This window comes from Rhincodon typus, chromosome 3, assembly GCF_021869965.1.
Source record: "Rhincodon typus isolate 14 chromosome 3, sRhiTyp1.1, whole genome shotgun sequence".
Taxonomy (NCBI): Eukaryota; Metazoa; Chordata; class Chondrichthyes; order Orectolobiformes; family Rhincodontidae; genus Rhincodon; species Rhincodon typus.
This window is the reverse complement of record NC_063334.1, coordinates 53,359,335-53,378,533: the sequence shown is the minus strand read 5'-3', so window position 1 is coordinate 53,378,533 and position 19,199 is coordinate 53,359,335. Positions and strand designations below refer to the sequence as shown.

Sequence of the window (19,199 nt, the reverse complement as noted above, 5' to 3'; positions counted from 1 at the left end):
TGAAAATAATTTCAAAGCATGTTTGGCGATGGAGATTTAGTCTGTCAAAACTTTCACAAATTATCTTGTTGATAACACTGTTGTTGTCAAAATCTGATTCTTGACTCGTGTTTTGGAATATAAGTTATGTTCTTAAAAGGAAAAGTTTTGGTTTGGGAATTGGAACTTTCGATGAAAGCAGAAGTTTATGTTCAGCAAAAATCAGCTTTTTGAGTTTGTGCTATGGTGAAAATCCTCAACATGCGTATTGGTCAAATTGTAGGCACATTCCTCTGAGTTTAACTTGTTATTTATAACAAATGGAAAATCCTGGAAGGTCACCCATGAATTAAAGTCTGTGCAAGTGGCAAACTAGGCTTCCAGTGAGCAGTACCGATTCTGAAAATTGTGTTTCCTATGTATTCACTATTTAAATTCTACCCTTTATTTTTAGAAAAATTACAGTATTGGATGTTAATTTAAGAAACAAATATTAAACTTTCTTTATTTAAATATTGTAAAGTATACTGCTGTTAAAATCTTAATTATACAAGAAAAGCATGAGCCTCATTAGATCCGTTTCAATAAAATTATTTGATACTGGTTTTGTGTATTTGGCTGAAAACCAGTGGCTGGATAGCAAAAAGAATAAAAGTAAAATAGAGCAAGGATGTAGCTAGGAAAGTTGGAAAGCATTCTAATGTTCTTGCTTCCAACAAGAATAATATGTTAGGTCAGGGCAATGCAAAGATGGAAATATAAACTTGTGATATGTATGGTTAAGATTCTTCTTTTAAATAAAGCAATTGCTGATGACAGAAAACATTTGAAATGAAGCTTAATTAAATTTCACGAGTGACATGCACAGATTTGGTATGTGTGTCCCTAAGATGGTGGTATGGGAATTCAATTTGTTAACTCAATAATAAGCTTTGGTATTCTAGAAAAAAAATCAGCATGATCTTTGCCTTTAAAGAATGATGGCTCATGTTGTGATTTTGACTGGTGGTTCCTGTTACCCCTTGATACTTCAGAGGGATTTAATTCTCAATTTAAAAAAATACTTGTGGCAAACTAGGTTTGTAATGAACTGCAATGTTAGATTGCTCTCTTTTTCAGTAAGTGTTTGAAAAATTACCAGTCCTTGGAGGCTCTGAGTCGATCACCATCTCATTGCCACTCCACTCCTTTTCTTTGTAGTTATCTGATGGAGCTCTACATTTCAGGCATTAATGTAGAGCGTGGGCATGAAGGCTAAAGACTAAAATTTTAATTAACAGTGGCAGATGTTTAAGGGGATATTCAATTCCCAATTAAAGTATTTTCCAAAAAGGAGGAATGATTGTAAGGGGAGTTTAAAAAGAAAATGCAACTTAGCAAAGAAGCTAAAGGTAACAGAAGGGTAAAAACTAAGGCATGCCATGTTGCAAAGAACAGTGACAGGCTGGAAGATGGAGAAAGTTACCAAGACCGACAAAGGGTTACTTTAAAAAAAGAAGTAATAAAAAGAGTAAAGGTAAATTACCCTGTGCAAAATATAAAAGTGATAGCAAAAGCTATAAGGCTATAAAAGGGAAGTTAGTAGCTAAAGTGAATGTTGGTCCTTTGGAGGATGAGACTGGAATTAATAGTTGGGAGCACAGAAATGGTCGAGAAATCAACATTTTGCTTCAGTTTTCATAGTGGAAGACACTGGTATCATCTCAGTAATAACAGGTAATGCAGAGGTTAGACAAAGGAAAAAATGTAACACCATCATCATCACTAGGGAGAATCTATTAAGCAAACTATTGGGATTGAAGGTAAATATGTTCCCAGGGCCTGAAAGCCTACATCCTAGGGCCTTAAAGGAAATTGTAAAGGGATAATGGATCCTCTGGTTATAATAATAATAATCCAAAATTCCCAATTTGAGAGAGGCTCTAGTGGATTGGAAAATGCTAATATGACACCCTTATTCAAAAAGATTGAGATACAGAATGTAGGCAACTATGGTTAGTGTAATATGTCATTGGAAAATTGTTAGAATCCATTATTAAGGAAGTAATAGCAGGACATTTTGGATAGTCATAATTCATTCCATCAGAGTCAGTGTGGTTTTATGAAAGATAGATTGTGTTTGACAAATTTACTAGAGTTCTTCAAAGATGTAACAAATAAAGTGGATAATGGGGGTCTTGTAAATGTTGTATATCTGGACTTCCAGAAGGCCATTGATAAGGTTCCACATAAAAGGTTAATACAAAAGGTAAGATCACATGGGGTTGGGCGATAATTGATTTATCTTGGATAGAAAATTGGCTAACCCAAGGAAATCAGAGCGTTGAGATAAATGCGTCTTTTTCTGATTAGCGAGATGTAAGTAGTGGGGTACCATAAGGTTCGGTCCTCAGGCCCCAACTATTTACAATTTATATTAATGACTTGGATGCAGAAATAGAAGGTGCTATAGCCAAATTTGCAGATGTCACTAAAATAAGTCGGAAAGTAAATCATAGTATGAAATAAAATGTTACAAAAGGATATGGGCATTGATGGGTTAAGTGAATGGGCCAAAATTTGGTGGAAGGAGTTTATAATGGACATCTGTGAGGTTATCTGTTTTGGTTGGAAGACCAGAAAGGTAATTTATTACCTAAATGGAGAGAAGCTTCCGAGTGTTTCAGTGCAGTACACTGGGTATACTCATGCATGAATCATGGAAAACTGTTTGACAGATACAATAGGTTGTAAGGAAGGCAAATGGAATTCTGACATTTATTATTGCACCTGGAGTATTGCATACAGTTTTGGTCCCCTTGCTTGAGGAGGGATATAATTGCATTGGAGGCAGTTCAAAGGAGATTCACTAGATTGACTCCAGAGGTGAGGGTTTTGTATAAAGAAGAGAGATTGAGCAGTTTAGCCCTATACTGTCTGGAGTTTAGAAGGAATGGCAATCTAATTGAGGTGTACAAGATGCTGGTTGAGGTTTTTGAGATAGGGGGATTGACAAAGTAGACAGAGAGAAAATGTTTTCTTTTGTGAGTCAATCTCAAGTTAGAGGTCATAGTTTTAGGAGAAGGGATAGCAGATTTAAGGAGAAGTTACTTCTGTCAAAGGGTTGTGAATCTATGGAATTCACTATCCCAGAGTCCAATGGATGCTGGGACATTGAGTTAATTAGTAACAGGTTGGAGGTTTATGGGGAACAGGCTGGAAAGTGAAGTTGAGGCCAAGATTAAATCAGTCATGATCGTATTGAATGGCAGAGCACACTAGAGGAGCTGAATTACTTTGCTCTTAGTTCTTATGTAGCTATTTTGGGAGTGCTCCTTTGTGGTGTAGGATTGTTGGAGGATTCCAAATACAGTCAGTTCTGATATAATGTGATAGTTCTGCTATTGTGTAACCTCGCGTTATAAGAAAATTGCGCAATAGCTGTGCCATTTAAACAAATGGGGCCAGAAACACATTATAGCCAACACAGGTAAGGAAAGTTTGCATTCTACAAATAGTGGCCTAAATTATTCTTTCATGTTAAAGCCGATTTGATTTGAAGAAACACATGTTACAGCAGAACCGACTGTACGCCACTTCTTTACAACATTAGCTGCTATGTTCTAGTAAGTTCATTCATTCACTAACACACAAAAACATGTAGACAGTTTTTCAGTGTGTTAATGAATGAATTTGAGTGAGGTATGTGGTTAAGAGATAGAATAGCAAGGTGATGATCAAGTTAAAGGGTTAAGTCATGTCGGGTGGAGTAGGGGAATCAGAGGGTGAGAGGTAGTCAGGGTGGGTGCAAGGGATTTGGAGAATTGGGCAGGGGTTGATCAGTTGTATAGTTGCCAGTTATTAGAAATAGCTTTTACCCATTTAATATTTCCTGGGTAGCTATCAAGGTAAGGAAGTCAGAACCCTCTGAATTACCTGCCTCTGATCCAGAGTTGGAGACTTTTTCAGAGGTTTCCAGATGTCAAATCATTTCCCACTTGCAGTTAACCTTCCTGGGCAATTTCCATATGGTCATTACGTTGGGACTTCCAAGTGCTGTCGACACATCCATTCTTTGACTATCTGGAGACCAAAAGTTATGGTCCATTAAAACAACTAGAGAGAGTCCCAGTCAAAAAACACACAACTCAGTAAAATCTACTGCAAGGTCTACTGCATCTGCTGCTCCCGATGTGGCTTCCTCTACATCAGTGAGACCAAGCAGAGGCTCTGAGACCGCTTTGTAGAGCACCTGCGCTCTGTTCGTGACAAACTCCCCCTCCCTGGGCGACATATCTATCCTGGACTACCTCCAGTGTCACAATGACGCCATCCAGAAACTGGAGGAGCAGCTCCTCATATTCCGCCTAAGGAGCATACAACCCAATGGTCTCAATGTGAACTTTACCATTTTCAAAATCTCCCCACTCCTGGCCTCATCCCATGACCAACCCTCCCTCTCATCCCCGCCTCCTTGACCAGACACAACCTGTCCATCTTTTCTCCCACCCATCTGCTCCTCCCACCTCACTGACCAATCCCCACCAGTGCCTACCTGCACTCACCTATCACTATCCCACCTACCTTCCCCAGCCCTCTATTTATTTTCTCTCTATTTATTTCCAAGCTCCCTTCCCTCTCCCCCATTTCTGAAGAAGGGTCCTGACCCGAAACGTCAACTTGCCTGTTCCTCTGATGCTGCCTGGCCTGCTGTGTTCCTCCAGCTCCGCGCTGTGTTGTCTCTGATTCTAGCATCGGCAGTTCTTAATATCTCCAACTCAATAAAGTGCACCAGATATAGATCCTGAGGTGTATTTGATTTACTTGGGTCAACAGTTAAGTGCTACTGTTGGTTGAGTAGTTGATTTATTGGAAAACGTCGTTGTGTGAACAATGAAGGGGAGATATTACAGAGTTTGTTGGGAGTGTCTCCACAATTGAGGAACCTGATGCTCTGTCCAGGAGTATCAGTTTATATTGATAGTTTGATTTTTGGGCTGAAGGGCTGTTTCCCAATAGAACTGGATGTGGACAGAGTGCTAAAATATTAATGGAATTTAATGTTGACAAACATGAATTGATGCACATTGGAAGGAAAAATGAGGAGAGGCAACATAAAACTAAGTGCATGCATGGACAGTGAGGGAAAACACCTAGGTGTTGGTGGAACCATGGGGCAAGTGCAAGGAATGTGGCAGTATGAGAACTCTTTGAAAGAGCCAGCGCAGGCACAATAGGCTGAATTGCTGCTAACCTGTGATGTATGATTCAATGAGTCAGGCAAGACAGGGGAAAGTTATTTCTTTTAAATTATAGGTTGAGGTATTATCATATAATTATCATTACTGGAGCTGTACCAAATAAAATGAAAGTGATGTGCAAAACTGGAAAACTCTTTATCTAAGATCACTAGTGTTCAAGGAGAATATGCTAATATTCTTGCTAATTGTAATGTGATCCTTAGATGTTTTATGAAGCTTTTTTTTTTCTCTTTGGCCCTTAGCAGGCATTTACTCATGTTATGCATTCATCCAGAAATGTTGTATTTAAATACGGTTACAGCAGGAACTAATTATTATGCAATCAGTGTAATAAATCTGGTTCATTTCAAAACCTTCCTGAGTGAATTGTTAGCAGCTCTTGGCTGAGCATCTGCTAACACAGTTTGCTATCTGTCATATGCTAGTGCTAGAGTGTGAAAATGAAATGTGTAGGTTGCCAACACTGACTTTTCATAGGTTAAATATGAAATTAAGCAGAAATCAAGCTAATTGGATTGATTGCTGGTTGTTTAATAGGATGGAAGAACTGCAGAAGATCTTGCTAGAGCAGAACAGCATGAACAGGTCGCCAACTTACTTGCCAGACTTAAAAAGGTAATGCATATGTACAAATGGGGGATTGTAATAATGAGCAAGTGATAACACACCTTTTCAGCAATACTTTTGGCAGCTTGTGCTTTTTATTCCCACAGTAGTAAATCCATGAGCATGAATTGGTCAGGCAATTAAACTAGAAATTAAAGGACTATACAATTGTAGGTTTAAGTTTCTTAAGTTTCTTATTCAATTTGAACATTGTACCCTTGTAACTATTTATGGGTGAAGATAACACCTTCTGTGCAATAACACTGTGCCAGCAAGCAGACTTCTTGCTCATGGTCATCAACAATAACGGCAAAGATTTCGGCCCATCAGACAACTGAAATTGTATTACTGGAGGTGAAACACACCAGGAAATCCTTGGACCAGGTGTGGACCATTCAGCCTGTCTGCCATTTGGTTAGATTACAGTTGATGTATAGTTCCACATCATTTACCATTGTAACTCCGTATCCCTTCATAATTTTATCTCACAAAACTCTTGTTCTAAAATTAACAACCTACCACTGTAGACAAGCTTAGCAGCAATGCAGTGCAAGCAATTAAAGTGATACACTTAAATAAAATAAAGAACTGTGGATGCTAAAGATCTGAAGCAAAAACAAATTGATGGCAAAACTCAGCCAGTCTGGCAGCATCTGTAGGAAGAAAGCAGAGTTAACGTTTCAAGTCCAGTCTTGTTTAGCGAGGCGGTCACACCGCAGCTGAAGATTACACAGCCAGAAAGGGAATGGTGACCATTAGACAAAGTAAAAAGCTCAGAAAGGAAATGCAGGAGTCCCCTATGGTCATCCCCTTCTCAAACAGATATATCTGTTTGGATACTGCTGGGGAGATGGCCTGTTGGGGGAAAGCAGCAGAGCCAAGTTCATGGCACCATTGGTGGCTCTGCTCTACAGAAGGTGAGGAAAACGAGTGTCAGGGCTATAATGACAAGGGATTCAAAAGTGAGGGGTACAAACAGATGCTTCTGGGGCTGCAGGCATGAATCAAGATGGTATGTTGCTTCCTTGATGCCAGGCTTAAGGATGCCATGGAGCAGCCGCAGGATATTCTGGAGCGGGAGGGTGAACAGCAGTGTTCATGTTACATACGGGTGACACAAGTAAACAAAGAGATGAGGACCTGAAAGCTGAATATAAGAAGTAAGGAGACAAATTAAAATGCAGGACCTCAAACATAGTAATCTCATGATTACTCCTAGTGCCACGTGCTAGTGAGAGCAAGAATAAGAGGATAGATCAGATGAATGCATAGCTGGAGAAGTGGTGTATCAGGGACAAGTATAGATTCTTGAAGCACTTCTGAGGAAGGTGGGACCTGTACAAGCCTGATGGGTTGCACCTGGGCAGAGCGAAGGCTTTTGCTAGTTCCATTGGTGAGGTTTTAAACTAGCATGGCAGGGGAGTGGGAACCAAAGTGTGGGCTTAGATGGGTTAGATTCAGATCAGGAAATGGGAGGTAGAACGTTAATTAGTGATGTCATCAGTGACTCACAAAGAAAAAAGAAATTGACGGGGTTGAGTTGTTTATACTACAATGCAAGGAGTATTGCTGACCAGGCAGATGAACTACAGGCACATTTACACACATCACATGATGTCATTGCTATAACAAAAACTTGGCTAAAGGAAGGACAGAATTGGCAGCACTATATCCTTGGGTAAAGAGTTTTCAGGCAGGATAGAGTGGGTGATGAAAAAGGAGTGGGGTGCTTAACAGTATTGGTTAAAGAATCAATTACATTCGTGAGAAGGGATGATATATCAAATGGGTTAACAAATAAGGGTTGAGTTTAGGAATAAAAAAGGGGCAGTCATACTATTGGAGTATACTACAGAGGACCAAATTGTGAAAGGAGATAGTAAGACATATGCAGACAGATTTCTGCCTGTATTACTGCCTAAGAGGGCAGTAATATTAAAAGACCTTAACTATTCCAATATCACCTGGGTTTCATACAACATAAAGGTGTTTGAGGATGAGAACTTCATGTACAGTGTCCAGGATTTTTTTTTTTAAACAATACACAACAAGCCCAACAACAGGAGATGCAATTCTGGGTTTAGTTTTGGGAAATGAAGATGGGCAAGTGCGTGAAGTGAGAGTGGGTGACCATATTGGGGATAGCAATCACAATTCAGTTAAATTTAGTATTATTGTGGAAAAGGACAGAGTAAGATCAGGAGTAACTGGGGAATGGCAAATTTTACAGAACTTAGAAGTGATTTGGTTGAGGTGGACTGGGCAAGGCTGCTAAAGGATCAATCGGTCGTTAAGCCCATGGGAGGCACTAAGAAGTTAGATCCTTACGGCACAAAGCAGACATGCCCCTGTAGTCTTGTTTACCTACCCGTTTAATATCTCGGTCTCTGGTTCCATCTCCACCTATGCACTTATCCTCCTCCTCTCCCATACACTCATCTTCAACATCAATGTCAGTTTTTCCCAGCTGCTGCCACTTCTGATGAAGTGTCACTGGACTCGGAATGTTAACTCAGCCTTCTTCCTACAGATACTGCCAGACCTGCTGGGTTTTGCCAGCAATTTCTGTTTTTGTTGAAGTGATACATTTGTTCCATAGCTGGCTGAGTTTCTTTCATTTCGCCAGTGCACACTTCACAGAAGTAGGTGCTGATTCTTGAAATGGGCATTTGTGACTGGGGCCAATTATGTATCTCAAACGGATTTTAAAGTAGATCTGATAAAACTGTCAAAACTAACCAACAAATAAGTAATTTGATCTTGACAACACTGACATTGCAGCATCAATTTTTAGAAGTTGCCTTGCAATATAGAAGCAGCCTTGGTGTGATTTTATTCATCCCTATGTAATATTCTGTGGGTTTATTTGATCACCTTTAGCTACATACTTTTACCTGTCCATTCAACAAATTATCTTCTCAGCTGATGATGAGAAATGTAATAGGCCACATTTCCACCCAGAATTCTTTTGATTTGAATTATATGTCTGCTAGCTGGAACCTACAAGTTCTGTCGAATTTTCAGTGATTCAAAAGCACAAATTATGATGCAGAATTACATGTCTGTGTTTGGACAAAGATAGTTGTGCTGCTGTAAGGCCAGTTCAAATCACAACATTCAGCTGCAGTCATCAGCTGTTCATGATCAGTCAAAACAAAACCTAGCAAGTTACATAACAAGAGGGTTGTGGGATGAAATGATCATTTTAATTTCCAGTTTTGTTTCTTGGAACTTAATCCTCCAGGTCCAATTAAGTTTACATCATTATTGTCAAGAAGGTAAGGAGGAGGCACAATGTGGGTTTTGATATGTGAGACATGGGATCACCATACTTTGTTATTGCACTTTTTAAGGATAATGCCATAGCTGCCACCTCTCACATTTATACATTCTGAAGAGCTTCTTCACTGTAACTCAAATGAAGCTGGCCAGTGGTATCATAAAGCCTGAAGATGGATTTTGCAGCAATTGAATCCGAGAGGTTCTTGAAATAGTTCCATGATACGTAGTATTTAGTCATCATCATACAAACCATAGATTTATTCAACGATGAATCATGTAGATAACGTGAAGGTTCCAGTAGCTCCAATTCTACAAGTTCTATCTTACAACAGGCTTCCTTGATACAAAATGCTGAGATAGAAATTTAAAAACAAACCAAATATCTTGGTCAATAATTTTGATTTCAGGATATGATATGGTGTATAATTATGTTAGAAACTAAATACATTATAGTATAGTAGTTACCTAAAATGTTGCCTAAATAATTTCTAAGTATTAGAAAAATTTTTCAATTACAAAACCCAAAGGTACTCCTTATGATTGGAAGAGTTTCTTGTTTGCATTTAGGCCAGTGGTGTTCCAATGATTAAAGTTTGCTTTATATACAGAACCACTTCAAGAATACAGGTTTATAAAATCATAAGGGTTATAGGTAGTGTTAATGGTGGGTATCTTTTCCTTAAGCTGGAATATTTCAAGACTAGGGGCCATACTGTTAAGGTGAGAGGAGGGAGATTTGAAAAAGACATGAGGGGCATTTTTTTTTTACACAAAGGGTAGTTCACATATGAAATGAAACTCCTGAGGAAGTGGTGGATGTGGCACAATTACAACATTTAAAAGACACCTAGATAAGTACATGAATCAGCAACGTTTGGAGGGATATGGGCCAGGAGCAGACAGGTGGGACTAGTTTAGTTTGGGTTTAAGTTTGACATGGACTAGTTGGACCAAAAGGTCTGCATCCATGCTGTTTGACTCTGTGTGCTTCTGCACAGAAAAAAGGGATGGAAGAACAAAGCTAAAAGAAATAACTTGCACTTGTGTGGCATTTTTCATATTTACAGAAGTGTCAATGCTTCACAACTGGTAAAGTGGTTTTAAAGTATTTTCACTGTGGTTTTTATACTGCACACAAAGAAGACAGCCAATCTAGGAACATGTAACAGGGAGTTAAAATGGTTTAGGCACATGAGGTGAAGGTTAAAAAGCTGTTCCTCACTGAGTGGTGTACCATAATTTTCTTCCAGTTGCACAGTAAGATGTGACTGGTTATATCCAGCACCTCTGACAATGCAGCACTGTCTCCGTATCATTGTGAAAAACAGAAAAACAACAAACATTAAAGCACCACGAACAATGTAAATCTGAAATAAAAACAACATGCTGGGAATACTCACTAGGCCTAGCAGCATTTCTGGGGAGAAAAGCAGTTGATGAGTTGAAGTCTTGCTTCACTTATATTAGAAGTTTGGTTAGACCACTCCTAGAGAATTGTGTTCACTTCTGGTCTCCTTACCTTGGAAAGGATATCATCGCCATAGACAAAGGGCAACAGAGGTTTGCAAGACTTTTTCCCATGATGGCAGAACTGTCCTTTGAGGAAAGATTAGAAAACTCAGCCTATATTCTCTAGATTTTTGAAGAATGAGAAGTGATCGCATTGAAATTTAAATAATACTTAAAGGGATGGACATTTGGATGCAGGTCAAATGGCTCCCTTGATTGAGGAGGCCTGAAACCAGAGGACAGTTCCAGAATAAGGGGTAAGCATTTACAACTGAGATGAGAAACATTTTTACTCAGATGGTTGTGAATCTATGGACATCTCTATCCAAAAGGGCTGTGGAATCTATGTAATTGGATATGCTTAAAGTAGAGTTGATAGATTTTTAAAAAGCACTGATGTGAAAGGATATGCGGATAGGGTGGAGGAGAATGGGGTTGATGTGGATGACCAGCCATGATTGCACTGAATGGTGGAGCATGCTCGGTGGGCTGAATGATCTTCTACCACTCCTGTGTTCCTAACTGATCAAGAGATGATGGAAGTGGTTCCTTTCTCCTGAACTAAGGACTTCCCCCACTGGTTGACAGGACCCTCTACTGTGTCTAGCCATTTCCCACATCTTGCTCTCAACGATTTCTCTCCTTCCGAGAACGGGGATCGAGTTCATTTTAACCTCACTGTCCATCATAACAACCTCCACATTTGAAGGATCATGCTTCATCATTTCTGGCACTTCAATTATGCCACCAAATGCTTGAACTCCTACCCTCTCCTGCCAGAATTCCTAAGAGATTGTTTCCTTTCCAAAACCCTGGTCTACTTCTCAATCATCTCAACATCTCGTCTCATCACCTTTCACAGTACCTTCCCACACCAGGAAGAAGTATAACATTTGCTCTTTATTTCCTCTCTGCGCACTGTTCAAGGCCTCAAATACTTCATCTGTATGATGCAACAATTGCCCTTTTTCAGTTTAGTCTACTGTATATGCTACTCATAATACAATCTCCTCTACACCTGGGGAGACCAAGCATGGACTGGGCGATCCCTTTTTATAGAACATCTCTACCCAATCAGCAAGCATGATCTGGAGCTTCCAGTTGCTTGCCATTTTAATTCACCGTCTTGGTCTTAAATAGTATTACACTGAAGCACAGAACAAGTTAAGGAACAGCACCTTATTTTCCACTTTGGCAATTTACAACCTTTGTAATCCACAGCCTGGGCTGAAGGGACTGACACATGAGGAAACATGGAATAGCTGGATAGTTATCCTTGGAGCAGTGAAGATTGAAAAGAGATCTGACAGACTCATATAAGATAACGAGAGGCTTAGATAGGGTGCGTAGGAAGGCACTTTCTCCAGTAGTAGAGGGGTCCAGAACTATAAGGTAAGAGATAGAAGGCCAAGAGGAGAATTGAAGATAAAGTTTTTAACTTGGACGGTGTGAGAGTTTGGAACATTCTGCTCTGAAAGTCTTGTAACATATGTATAGTATTCAGATACTCATTTGCCTTACGGTAGTCTCTGTATGGTAGACATGAAGGACTGAATGGCCACCTCTTATGCATAAATACCTAGTAGTCATCAATTTCAGTCATGAATTCTATTCCTGTTTTATTCCTTTTTTCTGCCATGTACTGATCAAATTCTTGTTTGTCATGATTTTGTTTTTGAAAAGTTGGAAAAAGATGTTCATTACTCTGCAATTCACACTCATCTGGACATTTGCCTGGTTTCGTTATTATAGTCTCTACTCTCTACCAGACCTTCCCTTTTGTTCTTCCACCCCCTCAACTCTTTAATGCATAAAACCCATCACATTTCCACCTTTATTTCTGAAAAAGAGATTTATTTGGCCCAGTGTATTGTTTCTCACTCCCCAAATACTCAGTCCTCCTGAGTATTTCCAGCACTCTGCATCCACTTGTTTGAACGTGCTGGTTAAAATCTCTTCTGTCGTTAATGATTTCCAGTTGTTTATATCACCTGGAATAAGATGCCTCCATGATTGTAAAGCAACATATACTCCCTCTAGTGGCAATCTTTTATAACAACTCGTATTGCATGGCCAGAGAAAAGCACTGCTTCACCAATACAATCTAACGCCGTCATAACATCTTTGTTATTTCCAAATTAAGTATTTTGTGGGCATTATGTCAACTGATTAGTTGCATGCATAAAGCATTATAACTTTTATAATGTAGATAACAAGGTGTAGAGCTGGATGAACACAGCAGGCCCAGCAGCACCAGAGGAGCAGGAAAGCTTAACTTTTATAACGTGTTTTGATTACCTGACTGCATTTATACTTTCATTCTCCTCTACTGAAGGAATATTGAAGTACTTTATGTAGCAGTTTCAGATTTATCCAGTTTCATTTTGCTGCATGATAAACAGATATACATGAATACATGCTCCTTATAGTATAAACTGAAGGGTTTTGGTTTCTATTTAATTTATTGTGATCTAAATTTATACATTGAAATTCATGAATTCACTATTGTTGACGTTTGTGTCAAGTTCCACTTTGATATTTTGGCAAAGTTGTCGATTTTGATTCAATAATACACAATGGAAACTAAAATGAGTATATTAACTAATTGCTAAAAATAGCTTCCTAGAGCTCCTTAGCATCTCAGGTGACACGCCTACTGAGACAATGTCAACCAGTGAACTTCTATTAATTTTGTTGCTTTGTTTTACTTTAGGATACACATAGAAGCATGTTCATTCAGCAACTTAGGCACTCTCAAAATTCACAAGCCCGAATAAAACTGAAATTGTTTGGAAATTCAGGAACAGGGAAAACGGCACTTATAGAATCCCTCAAATGTGGGCTTCTGCGAAGTTTCTTCAGGAGACGCAGACCAAGGCTGTCATCCACCAACTCCACTCGTTATCCTCCATCGCCATTATCATCAAAACCAACAGGTAACTTAATATTTCTAAACAGCTAACCTTCAGATTGCTATAACATAGGTATTAAAATTGTGCTTCTCCCTAGAGATACATACACACAATCATGTTTTAGGACTGATCAAAATATCTATTTGCCAAATCTCCATGTGACTGACTCACAGATTAATAGAGTCATAGAGGTATACAGCATGGAAACAGACCCTTCGTCCAACCAGTCCGTGCTGATCAAGTTTTCCAAACTGAACTAGTCCCATTTGCCTGCGTTTGGCCCATATCCCTGTAAACTTTTCCTATTCATGTACCTATTCAAATGTGTTTTAAATATTGTAACTGTTCCTGCATCTACCACCACCTCTAGCCAATTATTCCATCCTCTGAAAAAAAAATTGCCCCTTACATCCCTTTTAAATCTTTCTCCTCTCACCTTAAAATATCATAGAATCATAAAATCCCTACAGTGTGGAAACAGGCCCTTCGGCCCAACAAGCCCCACCAACCCTCAGAGCATCCCACCCAGACCGATCCCCCTTTAACCCACCTAATCTACACATCCCTGAACACTATGGGCAATTTAGCATGGCCAATCCACCTAACCTGCACATCTTTGGACTGTGGGAGGAAACCGGAGCACCTGGAGGAAACCCACGCAGACACAGGGAGAATGTGCAAACTCCACGCAGACAGTCGCCCGAGGGTGGAATTGAACCCAGGTTCCTGGCGCTGTGAGGCAGCAGTGCTAACCACTGAGCCACAGTGCCATCCATATGCCCCCTAGTTTTGAACTTCCACACCCTAGGGAAGACATCTTTGCTACTCAGCCTTATCTATGCCCCTTGTCTGCGGGTGCCATTTTAAGTCTGAGATGTGGAAGAATTTCTTCTGTGAGGGTTGAGTGTCTTTGCCCCTCCCCATTCTCTCTGTGGCAAGGAATTCCAGAGTCCTTGTGTATATTTAGACTTCGGTGGATACTCGGGTAGATGGATGCTTGACGAGTAGGGGAATCAAAGGCTGTGGGGTAAGGACAGGAACATGGACAGGAGAAATGTCGATCAGCCACGATCCTATTGGTGACGCAGGCTTAAGGGCCGAATGGCTTGTTCCTATTTCTTGTGGTCTTACTGAATTGAAAAGAGATAAGTAGAGTTGAGGACAGAATTAACTGATGCAAAGAATCTTCTGAGATGAGTCAGAAGATGCTTGTATAATTTGATGTCATTTAATTTGGATTGTGAAATATAGACATCTGAGTCAGTTCCAATTGTTAATGCTGCAAAATCTGACTCATTTATCCCACCAGACTTTGAAATCCATTAATGGAAGTGAATTTAGCAGTAGAACTAACAGATTATATACACCAGCCTGTCAGAATCCAAATAAATTATTACTAAAAAAGACAGCTTGTGATTTCAGTTTTGCCAAACAGTTGTGTTTTCAGTCTGCTGTAGCAGTAGGATTTTCAAATGGATTTTTATATTAATAGCTTAATTTTTGTCCTAAAATACTTTATCTAGAGTGCCTGAGGATTACTTGTACATCCACCCAATTTGTATTCCTGATGTTCTTCCTACCAAATATGTCCCTTTTCATTCTGGAGACAGATTTACAAAAGCACTTTTATCTGGGTCTACAATCTTTCACTGGGTTAACAGAGCCAAATTTCAGTGAAAATGCCAGGAATGATGTCAGGCACTGGTCTAACCCCTGGAGAGCAATAAACCCATTGTGAGGAAATTGCCTCCTCTACGCAACCCCCCAACCTGATATGGTCTGAAATTGCAAACCTTTCCAGAGCTGCTTTGAAACTTTATTGAAATTATGAGAAGATCAAAGAAGTTTTACATTTTTTGATTTTCACACCAATCAGAAATTTCAATGTATTTTAACGCAAAGGCATTCCTTGCAAAATGTAGTCATACAAACATACAAATGATGAACAGAAGTAGGCCGTGCCCTTTGCGCCTGCCCTGCCATTCAAAAAAAATCATGGATATTCTGCTTGTGTTTGAAATCCACTTTTCCATCTAACCCCAATAACCTTTGATTTCCTTACCTAATTGGTCACGAATCTAGGAAATGCAGCAGCCAATTTGCACACAGCAAGCTACAGTTGACGCACAAAGATGTTGAAATCAGATTGGGTTGGAATAGCAATTCACAATGGCAAAGCACAGGGAGCTTGGGAGTGCCAATCCTTATACTGCACTTAATTTTTGTTTTATTTGTTCACCTTTCACTCTGAATCAGAAAGTTGTAATTTAAGGCGATTTCCAGGAAAGAACTACAATCTAGGTTCTGACTTCATTACAGTCTTAAGAACATGCTGCAAAGTAGGAGATGTTTTTCCGTCGGATGCAGTAAATAAAGTGAGGCCCCCAAGCACCCCATCATATGGATGGAACATGCATCATGGTATTATTTGAAATACATGGGAGCTCTCCCATCGTCTTGGCCATCATCTATCTCTCAAACTACTTTTTAGTGGTGTTTATTAACACACAATTCATCATTCGTTATGTTGTCACCTACAAATAACAGTAAATACACTTCAAAAATAACCCAGAAGTTATTGGCTGACTTTTTTTCCCCCTTCTCTATTAAAGAAGGGACATGCCCAATTGCGCAGCACCAAACTGCTGCTCCAGTTGAGATCAGTTTAATATCAGGTTAATGCCTTCCACCCACTGGACCATAATTAATATTATTGAAAAGTTAAATTAAATTGGATTAACTTATATTTAAGAAGCTGTACAACTTTTATTTAGATGGTGACCTTGGTCCAAGAGTCGTTACCTTTTATAAGCAGCGTATTTGATTAACTTCTCATTTCAAGTTTCAGTGAGTATTTCAAACCTGTACCCTGGGTGTGAAAATGTCAGTGTAAGGAGCCGGAGCATGATGTTTGAACCAAGTCTAACCAAAGGCGTTCTGCAAGCTTTTGTTTCACCTACGCACAATTTACACTATGTAACTGATGATCAGTCTACTAAAGCTATTGACATACAGCATGCTAATGTTAATGGTAAGAAATGTTTACTTTACAACAGAGCTAACTCGAAACTCCTGACCTTTTTACTGGCTACTTAATCGTTAAGTTTAAATACAGAGCTGATATGAAATTTGAAACAATTATTGAATAAAAATGTGCTTAATTGTTTTTGCTATTTTAAATCTCAACAGGCTTATCATATTTAGAAAGCTTTTCAGATTTCGTGCTGCATTGTTGCTGTGTAAAATTGAATGGGTGAAGCAGCATTTTAAAAGCATTAATTACATTTGCAGCATGTCACTAATTTAAGGTTAATTTGACACTTGCCTCGAGACCATAGTAAATTAATTTGTTCTTCGTGTATAACAATTACTGTGGCAGTTTGTTTAAACCTTTGGTAGCATTTGTCAAACAAACGCTGTCCTGATGGTGTAGAGTATTACGCCATTTAATCAGGAAGAAACAAAATAAAACTTCAATTCCAGGCTGAGTTAGCTGACCTTTGCCAGCATAACTCGTGGAATCTCACAGTAATTTTTGTTATAAATGGTTTAGCGAGAGAGAAATCTGCTTTGGACAGCAAATAATGATCCCTGTTGGAAACAGACATGTTTACAAATCTGGTGCGGGCATGATGCAGCTTCAATTCAATGCAATACAGCACAGAAACAGGCCCTTGGGCCCACCAAGCCTGCGCTGATTTCAATTCTTATTTAGACCCACTACTTATTGCCTGTGCACAGTTTCTGTCCCTCTGTTCATCTCCCGTTCACGTGTCTATCAAGATACACCTTAAACATTGTTAATGTGCCTGCTTCCACCACCTCCACTGGCAGTGCATTCCAGGCTCCACCACCCTCTATGTGATAAAATTTCCCTACACTTCTCCTCTAAACTTTACCCCCTCACCTGGAACCTATTGTCTGCAATCAAATAAAGTAGCAAACAATCATCATCAAAGCTGGGACATAATGTTTGAGGATTCGTAAATTCTCCCAGGTAAGAATCAGAATCTTGAAGAGAATGAGAAAATATATCAACTTTAGAAAAGCATACCAATTAATTTCCATATTTTGCTCCACATAGCTAATGGCTGGGTGACAATTGGGAATGTCTGATGACGAATGTGCATTTGGCAGCCAGTAAACATGGCAGAAGGTGAAGCAGCGACTGGAGGGTTGGGAACAGGCTCTGCACAATGTTCCAGAGAAATTGCACCTTGCAACACCGACTCAGCCCAGAATCATCATCTCAATGTATTGGCACGTCCTGTGTCACGCCACTGTGGAAATAGAGCTAGCCTAGTATTTAGAGTATATTGAAACTTCTACAGGTAGTTCTCCTATAACCCGATAGTTGCATTCTTGTGTGACCTCGCGCTATAGAAAATTACCATCGAAAATCGCACTACAGGGAAATAGCTATAGACAATCGCTATACCTGTACAGCAGAAAGTTCGCATTATCCAAACAGCATCCACTATTGGCGTTACAGCCAATTTGCGTTAGCAAAACACGCGTTGTAGCAGAACTACCTGTATATTATCCCACCTGATCTGCAACTCACAGTTTGGGAATCAATGACTTAAGTTGTTACCACTGCTTAGTGCTCAGCAATTTTAAGTAGTAAAATGAATCAGACTGTTAACACGTGTCTTTTTTTAAACTGTATTGATCAGTTCAAGATAATTGAGCATTTGAATTTCTTTTAGGTGTTGGTGATTTTAGTGTCTGGGAGTTCTCTGGTAATCCTGTCTACTATTGCTGTTATGATTATTTTGCTGCAAATGACTCCACTGCTATCCACATGGTGCTTTTCAGTCTAGAGGAACCATATGAAATGCAACTGAATCAAGTGACCTTTTGGCTCAATTCCCTCAAATCTCTTATTCCAGCTGAAGATCCTTTAGGTAAGGTTAAATCCATGCATTATTCCCAGAACACACTCATCCACCAATCGTGATCACAGAGGAAGGAACCATCAGAATCTTCAAAATAAGTTAACATACTTAGATGGAAATTTAGTTATCCAGAAAAATGAATCTTAATATAAAAGAAATGCTTATTTCTTATCTTTGAAGTTTCTTTTGATTTTTTTTTAAAAATCACATTTAGGTTAAATTTGGCAGTTACTGATTAATTTAGTGTTTCATTGTAAAGTCTTCAATAAAAGTTAAGTGTAGATTTATTTTTCTCCTCATGTATCACAGTAATAGTTCACCAAAAAATATACAATATAAAAAATAAATATATAAAATATATTATTCTATTTTCCTCTGCATAGATTCTGCCAGACCTACTGAGTTTCTCCAATCACATAATTAACATGTAGGCAATGCAAGCAAATGGAAAGAAATTTTTTTGTTGCCGGAGGATTGGAGTACAAGAGAAAGAACGGCTTGCTACAATTGTGCAAGGCTTGGGTGAGATAGCACTCCGAGCTTGTACAGTTGAGTTGCATATCTAAAGGAGGATGTATTCAATATGATATGACGGATCATCCAACTCAGTTCCTGCTGTCCCCCTGTACACTTTGATCATAAGCTTGTGTATGACACTAAGTCTACTAATCAGACTACCTATACTCTCCTTCAATTTTTTTATACACATTACAAACTACAGGGGTCCCAACACTGATCACTGTGGAACAAATCTCCAATCTGGACAACACCCT

The 19,199-nt window shown here is 39.2% G+C and overlaps 1 protein-coding gene across 5 annotated transcripts in view; it reads left to right on the top strand.

Annotated features, from left to right (window-relative positions):
- Positions 1–19,199, top strand: part of dapk1 (death-associated protein kinase 1) — a 209,507-nt gene that overhangs the window by 156,432 nt on the left and 33,876 nt on the right. For 4 of the 5 annotated variants that reach the window (XM_020527228.2, XM_020527231.2, XM_020527232.2 and 1 more), the window contains 4 exons: positions 5,757–5,834; positions 13,330–13,552; positions 16,371–16,559; positions 18,238–18,435. In XM_020527228.2, the coding sequence (XP_020382817.1) occupies positions 5,757–5,834; positions 13,330–13,552; positions 16,371–16,559; positions 18,238–18,435 (688 nt within the window). The remainder of the gene's footprint in view (positions 1–5,756; positions 5,835–13,329; positions 13,553–16,370; positions 16,560–18,237; positions 18,436–19,199) is intronic. The other variant, XM_048592199.1, reaches the window with a different exon arrangement.